The sequence below is a fragment of the Tenrec ecaudatus genome, chromosome 18 (assembly GCF_050624435.1).
Source record: "Tenrec ecaudatus isolate mTenEca1 chromosome 18, mTenEca1.hap1, whole genome shotgun sequence".
Lineage (NCBI taxonomy): Eukaryota > Metazoa > Chordata > Mammalia > Afrosoricida > Tenrecidae > Tenrec > Tenrec ecaudatus.
In genome coordinates this window covers 19,144,781-19,152,674 of record NC_134547.1, presented here as the reverse complement: position 1 = coordinate 19,152,674, position 7,894 = coordinate 19,144,781, and the positions used below count along the sequence as shown (strand labels likewise).

Here is a 7,894-nt window from a genome sequence, read left to right as displayed (position 1 = left end):
AAAGAGCTTTATATACAAAAGCAATTGAATTTTGAGAAAACATCCCAGCCAGTCCAGATCAAGTCCATAAGTCCGATATTAGCCCATATGTTCGATACCAGTCTATAATCTCCTCTTCAGACTCATGAAACACATGCAATGGTGCCGAATGCAGGAAAATCACAGGCCAGTGGATGCAAAGTCTTGCGGATCTAGTGGCATTGGAAGCATCTTAACACTGGCAGGGGTCTCCATATGGTTCCTTTAGCTCCTAAACTCTGACTGCCTTGGGGTAGCTTCATGTGGCTTTTCCTCAGAATCGTCTCGAGGGAAGTGAACCTTGTAAGTAGAGAGTCTCCAAGGGAGAGAGCAGAGGGATAGTGTCTCCCACTTCCAAGGAGGAAATACCGGAGTTCCCAGAATCCTCAGGAGAAGGCCATGCCCACACAGAGGCCTCATTGGCTATGACCTGATTGACAGGCTAGATGCCATGCCTTCACTCTTAATCCTCTCGAATTGACAACAGGTTATGTAACTACCACAGTTAGGTATTAAAAAGGAAGGAAGGAACTACCACAGTTAGGTATTAAAAAGGAAGGAAGGAAGGAAGGAAGGAAGGAAGGAAGGAAGGAAGGAAGGAAGGAAGGAAGGAAGGAAGGAAGGCCGGCCAGGAGTGGAGCGAGTCCTTTGGCGAGTTCTTGAGATCCCTGTGTGCTGAACTGCGTCATCCCAGGAGACTGAGCTGCGTGGGACACTGGGGAAGTGGCAGCAGTAGAGTAACACCAAGAACATGACCAGAAGGGTGGATTTCTTGGCCGACAAGCCTATAATGTGGAGTGGTTGGGGGTCAGGAGGCTCGCTTTCAAAATGGGGTGCCTCTGGGCACTCATTGGGGGTGCTAGGCTTGCTGTCCCACAGAGCAAGGGCAGAGCACCTTCAAACTGAAGCGTATTGTGTAATGAAGTGCTAAGCTGTGTACAGTGTGCTAAGGGAACACTGTAACACTGTCCTAAGGTGGGCAGAGGCCAAGGGGCTACTTGGCTGAGAGGCCCACAATCAGAGAGAAGTGCCCGCGGGCTCAAGCGAGACTGTCTTGACTGCAGATCTGTGTCTTAAGCATGTCTGGTCCTGAATTGTAGTCTGTTAGCTCCCTAACAACCCCCCATAATGGTGTGTGTGGTCTGTGAGCTGCGTGTGGCTACTGTGCAGAATCTTTGATCTCAGTAGAGGAGCAGAGAATGCTGTGGGAAGGAGGCCTGATGTCACAACGGGTCAAGAGGGCTGGACCGTGAAAGCATGTTTGACCACCGCCTCATAGGAACCAGTCCTGGGCTGATGTGGAGTCTGGTTCTCCTCCCCTCCTGGTGACATGAGTGGAGATCAGATGCTGCCCCCCAAGCCCCTTTGACCATTGCTGAAAAGTTGGAGGCTCTAGTTTATGCAGATGGGCCTCCAAAGAAAGGCCTAGCACTGTTGGAAAAACATGAAATGAATTAGCCCTCACTTCTCCTGTCTGAGGTCAGTGTTATCGTAACTCTAAAGAGAAGGAGACAGCACACAGAAATGGAGTAACTTGCTAGGGCTATAAATGACAGAGCCAGAATCTACTGATGGAACTTTCCATCTGTTGCTCCTTCCCTCCATCTGATCATTCATCATCTTCCCATCCATCTGTTCAACCATCCAATCATGTTAATTCCCCATTTTTCATCATCCATCCATCCAATCATGTTAATTCCCCATCTTTCATCCATCCATCCATCCAATCATGTTATTTCCCCATATTTCATCCATCCATCCATCATTCATCCAATCATGTTATTTTCCCATCTTTCTTTTTTTAATTTTCCCATCTTTCATCCATCCATCCATCCAATCATGTTATATTTCCATCTTTCATCCATCCATCATCCATCAAATCATGTTATTTTCCCATCCATCATCCATCCATCCAATCATGTTATTTACCCATCTTTCATCCATCCATCCATCCATCCATCCATCCAATCATGTTATTCCCCATCTTCGTATTTCTCTACCCACCCTTCTGCCAATCTACTCACCCACCTTTTTATCTATCTATCTATCTATCTATCTATCTATCTATCTACTTTCCTACATCCACCCCCACCAATCTTCCTTGTGTGCCAGGTCCCCCAGCCCCCTGATGCCTGCTGGGAGAAAAGGCAGGAAGCCACCTGAGAAGGCATGAGGCAAACACATCTGGGTGGAGCTTGGTGTTCAGTATTTATTCAGAGTTCTTGCACTCACCCTCACTGGCCCAGTGAAGGGGCAGAACAGGGTAGAGGCACCCAATGGATCTTTCAATCATTGAAACCGCCAAGGGATCAGGTCCTGAGGTCTGCATTCCTCCCAGGTGACCGATCAGTTGTGGCTGCAAAAGACAGACACTAAGCACCTCCATCTGCAGACTGAGAAGCTACCCTGACTGACCCACCCCATCCCATGAGGACCCAGTTGTCCCTGCCCCAGGACTCCCACGCTGCATCCCTCACCATGCGGAGAAGTCCTTTGCTCTCCATTTCTCCATCGCCGGCTTCTGGGAGTCATGCCCATCATTGGTCTGGTCCCCGTCAAAGTTCCCACAGGCGCCACACAGCATTTCCTGGCGCTCATCGATGACCATTACAAGCAGCTGCCCATTGGTCCCAAGAGTCACCTGGACTCCTGCCTTCTGCTTGAGTACCACAGAGCCATCAAGTGTCTGACTCACGGACACAGATGTTAACACGTCAGCTGGGAGACCTACTCGGCGGCCGTTCACCTGGTGGCAGTAAAGGGGCAAACAGAGAAGTGAGGCAAGACCCACCAAAGAGCTGGAGAGCTTCCGAGAAAGGTAGTAAGTTCAAGGAGCCAACATGGAGAAGTAGGTGCTGAAAGAGACGAAAGTCTAGTCCAGGGGTCCTCAAACTTTTTAAACAGGGGACAATTCACTGTCCCTCAGACCTATTGGAGGGCTGGTTTATAGTTTTTAAAAAAACTATGAACAAACTCCTATGCACACTGCACATATCTTATTTTTAAGTAAAAAAACAAAAGGTGGAAAAACACCCGGCAGGCCGGATAAATGTCCTCAGCGGGCCGCATGTGGCCCACGGGCCGTAGTTTGAGGACCTCTGGTGTAGATGGTAACATGGCACGGAGAGGTGGATCCATGAGGCAATGGTTGGAGATATACATGCATGTATGTATGTATATATGTATGGACAGATGGACGGAGGGTTAGATGGACCTGAACAGCTCTCAACGTTTTGGTGGGGAACAAAAAAGAGAGAATTTTGCACCAGCCAGTGGAGCAAGCAAACAAAATCTCAAGGCCACGCTGTCTGAGCTTAATTTGCCAAGTGAAAGCCCTCTTGGCCTTGCCCTGTAAGTTCCTGGTTCCCTAAGCAAGTGAACTTTTGGCCTTATTTATTTAAAATTTTATGCTTTATTTTTGTAATGCTGAATGATAAGGACAAGTGACGAGCTTAGCAGATATTAAAACGCTAAGATTAAATGAGTGTTTCTGTACCGTGGCCCCGTGGACTCAGAAACCTTCATTACCCTGTGGTTATTTTCCCGTCCCTTTCAATAGCTGTTGTCTTTTTCAGTGGACGAGTTCATTCCCTTAAAGCTAGACTCGGCAGCAAATTGTCTTTCTAAGAATATTCCTGTCTTTTTTGGCTTACTTTTGAATGCTTTTGTTTCCGACTTATTGGGAAGGTGAGCAGATGGCTAGAAAGAGCGTGAAAGATGGCAGAGAGAAGGAAGAGAGAAAAGAGGGAGGAAGGATGGATGGATAGGCAGAGAAATGAATGACAAATTCCACCAGGCTGCAAGCTCCTCTGGGGTCAGACTGCGTCTGAGTTGTCTGTTGATACCAAGGGACCAGGGTTGAATTGTGGAGGAAACCAAGTGTTTCCTGAGCACCCTCAGGGTCCACGGTACTAGACCATGCTCTGAGTTCGAGGGACAAATTAGTGACCAGGATAAACAGGCCCCCTGCCCTCTTGACATTTCTGTCCTGGTGATGTAGAAGGGCAGCAAACACACCAAGAAACCATCGGAAACTTCAGATACCGAGAAGCACTTTGAAAGAACGCAAAGCGGCGAGTGACAAAGGACGGAGCCTTGGCCGGAGAAGGAGCTCTCCGCTCCCAGGGGTAGAGCGGTTGGGAAGCTCTGATCCTTGTACAAGCGATGCCAGCATGGGGAAGGAGGAGAGGAACTGATGTTTGGGGAATCTGGGAGAAGAGCACAGAAGCAGCTGGCGCAGCAGGTGCAAAGGCCCTGGGGTAGGACAGTGTTTGGTCTTGTGTACAAAGAGGGAGATGGGCAGCAAGGCTGGGGCACAGCTGGCAAGGGAGGAAAGGGCTGTCAAGCCCCACAGAAAGTCGTGCCTTATGTGATGATGAGGCACACCACTGGAGGGAGGAGGGTCGGGTCTGCACGACTGGGAGGCTGGAAATGGAATCCTAGTGGGTGTGAGTCCCGGGTGCAGAGCCCGAGTCTCCCGTGCACCCTGTGAGTGTGAGTTCAGTGATGATATCCCTCCGTGGGGCCCGTTCCCCCCTCTGGGTCAGATGAGGAGAGGAAGGGTCCCCTGTGATAGACGATGTTGCAGGAAGGACCATCGATGTAGCCAGGGCTCAGTGAGCTTCCGGGAAAGGGGGCCGTGTTGAAGGCACCCATCCACCCATCCATCCAGCTTTCACTCTCTTCCTAGCCACCTGCCCACCTTCCCAATCATCTGTCAGAAACAAAAGCATTCAAAGGAAACAAAGAAATCCATCTGAAAGACTAACTTTAGGGGAATGAACTCGGCCATTCAAAAACAGACAACAGTTAAAAAAGATTTTAAAAAAAGACAACAGAAAAAAAAAAGACAACAGTTATTGAAAGGGAAGGGGAAGGGGGAATAGTTGTAGATGGTTTCCCAGACAGCCCCCAGCAAACCTGCCTCTAGGCATTGGGGGTGGGGCTTGCACAAGCCCGGGACAAGCCCGGGCTTGCACAAGGACCCACCCCGGGCACTGCACATCTGATGACCCTCTCTGGTTGTCCCCACTCGTAGTCGCAGGCAGAGCGAGGCCTGATGGTGCAGTGGCTTAGGCACTGAGCTGCTAACCATGGGGCAGGCGGTTCAAACTCACCCCAGGGATGAGGTTATCCACTCCCATAAAGGTAAAACAGGCTCGAACTCCCTGCAGGGGGTCGCTGTGAGTTGGAATGGACTCACTGGCAGGGGGCTGGGTGTGGGGTGTAACCCCCCGGGGAGAGGGCTATGGAAAGCTCCCTCTTGCTTTCTTCCCGCCTTCTACTCCATGAGCCTTGTCCCTTGCTGATCTTGTCTTGTCACCTTTGTCCTGTCATAACCCCTAACTGTGGGTTTGACTGTACACCGAGTTCTGTGAATCCGTCTGGCAAATCTGTGAACCTGAGAATGAATGGACTTGGGGCACCCCCGACACATAGGTGAACCCTAGCCTGACCAGACAAAAACATAGCATTCCCTCCTGAAGGCCCCACGGAGGCGCCTGCAGCTCATACTGGGCCCGTGAGACAAAAATCGGGGTTTTTCGCTGTATCTCTTTCTGCTGAAGTGGCTAAGTGGGCATGAGGTGGGCCTTGCATGGCTGGAAGGTCCCTTCTGTCCCTGTGAGGGGAGACCCTACTTACGAGTGAAGTTCTACTCCCGTGAAGCGCTGCAGTCTCGGAAACCCCACATGGTCTGTTCTCCCCTCTCCTTCCGGGGTGCTATTGACTCAGCGGGCATGAGCGGGGTGAGGAGGGGTGCGTTTGAATGTGGGTTTCCAGCCGATTCTTGATTTCTCTCACTTGCCACCAATGGCGTCTTCCTTAGTTCACATGTCAAAATTATTAAGTGCCCGGAGGTTGTTCTCTCGGGGAGTTTGTTAAGAACTCGGTTGGCACAGAGAGACTTAAATCTGAACTACTGAGACGGTTACCAAGCAGGAGACCCAACTGCAGAGACCGAGGTGAGGACAATGTAGAGGGGGAGAGCCAGCCAGCCTGGAAGGGAGGTGGTGGCCGCAACAGGGAGAGAGAAAGCCCAGACTCACCCACACACCGTGGTTCCGGGTGACAGTGACCACCCCATCCTGGAAGAAGACGTGAGCCTGGTTCACGACTTCGGCCTTGTCGTGGCAGAACTGGACGTCAGCGACCACTCGGAACCAGGGACTGATCTCCCGCAGTCCTGGGCAGAGGGAAGAGAGCTCGTAGACGCCAGGAGAGCTGATGGCACTGCGGGCGCCATCGAAGGTGGTGAGGGTGGTGTTGGCGGAGAGAGAACAGAGGCTACGGGGGCGCCAGCAGTCCCGGACTCCGGCCTGAACCTCACACACTCGGTCTGTGGGGCAGCCGGCCGCCTGGCATGTGAGGCCAGTGCTTGGGGAGCAGAAGCAGCGTTCCCCACAGTCGGAGGTCAGCAGGGAGGAGTTCACCTGGGAGAGGAAGGAACAGGACAGGAAGGTCATGATGGCAAGGCGGGGCACAGTTCCGTTTTCCCTTCCAGTGCCCGCCACACAACAACATCGGATCGCCTGGCGACGGGTCTGTGGCACCACCAAGCATGCCATTGTATACAGTCTACTCCAGTTCTGATGGCCAATCAGCTGGGGACCCTCAGTGGACCCCGTGCTGACAGATCTCTCGACCCACCCTAAATCTTGCTGTGGTATCCAGAAGCAACTTAGAGTGCTTCACGAAATACCAGGATCCATGCCGAATGGGTTTGTGGCCACTCCCATCCAGAGAAGTGGTATCTATGTCCCCTCTGACTGAATCTGGGCTGCCCTCCTGACTGTGGCTTGGCCAATAGGAGAGGTCTTCAAAAAAGTTTATGGGGGGGAGAGGAGCTGATGCCAAGGGCTCAAATAGAAAAAAAATGTTTTGAAAATGACGATAGCAACGTAGGTACACATGTGCTTGAGATAACTGATGTGTGGATTGTTACAAGAGCTGTCAGAGCCCCAATCAAATGATTTATAAAAACAAAGTCAAAAGAAATGAAGGCAGTCTATCTTATAAAACGAAATGGCACAACCATCAAAAGTGCGGTCACACAAAATAACAATCTATAAATTATCAAGGGCTAATGAGGGAGGGGGGAGCGGGGAGGGAGGGGAAAAAAAGAGGACCTGATGCAAAGGGCTTAAGTGGAGAGCAAATGCTTTGAAAATGATTAGGGCAAAGAATGCACGGATGTGCTTTATACAATTGATGTATGTATATGTATGGATTGTGATAAGAGTTGTATGAGCCCCTAATAAAATGTAAAAAAAAAACACAAAAAAAAACTCTCATAAAAAAATGCGGTCACTGATGATACCTTCAGGACCAAGGGTGTGAGGGACGATGCTGGGAGAGTGGAGGGTGAGTGGGTTGGAAAGGGGGAACTGATTACAAGGATCCACATGTGACCTCTTCCCTGGGAGAGGGACAGCAGAGAAGGGGGGAAGGGAGACTCCGAATAGGGCAAGATATGACAAAATAACGAGGTATAAATTACCACGGGCATATGAGAGAGGGGGGAATGGGGAGGGAGGGGGGGGGAAAAGAGGACCTGATGCAAGGGGCTTAAGTGGAGAGCAAATGCCTTGAGAATGATTGGGGCAGGGAATGTATGGATGTGCTTTATACAATTGATGTATGTATATGTATGGATTGTGGTAAGAGTTGTTTGAATCCCTAATAAAATGTAAAAGAAGAAAAGAGAAAAAAATGATTAGGGCAAAGACTGTACAGATGTGCTTTATACAATTGATGTATGTATATGTATGAACTGTGAAAAGAATTGTATCAGCCCCAATAAATTGTTAAAATTAAAAAAATTTAAAAAAATGCGGTCACAAAACAAAACCAACAACAACCACAAAGTCACAGTCTC

The 7,894-nt window shown here is 49.9% G+C and overlaps 1 protein-coding gene across 1 annotated transcript in view; it reads right to left on the bottom strand.

The window, feature by feature from the left end:
- Positions 1 to 2,491: 2,491 nt before the first annotated feature.
- The window catches only part of FCGBP (Fc gamma binding protein), a 38,317-nt gene continuing 32,914 nt past the window's right edge, over positions 2,492 to 7,894 (bottom strand). Inside the window, exons 18-19 of the mRNA XM_075536646.1 lie at positions 6,066 to 6,449; positions 2,492 to 2,764 (exon numbers count right to left, since the gene is read on the bottom strand). Of these exons, the coding sequence (XP_075392761.1) occupies positions 2,492 to 2,764; positions 6,066 to 6,449 (657 nt within the window). The remainder of the gene's footprint in view (positions 2,765 to 6,065; positions 6,450 to 7,894) is intronic.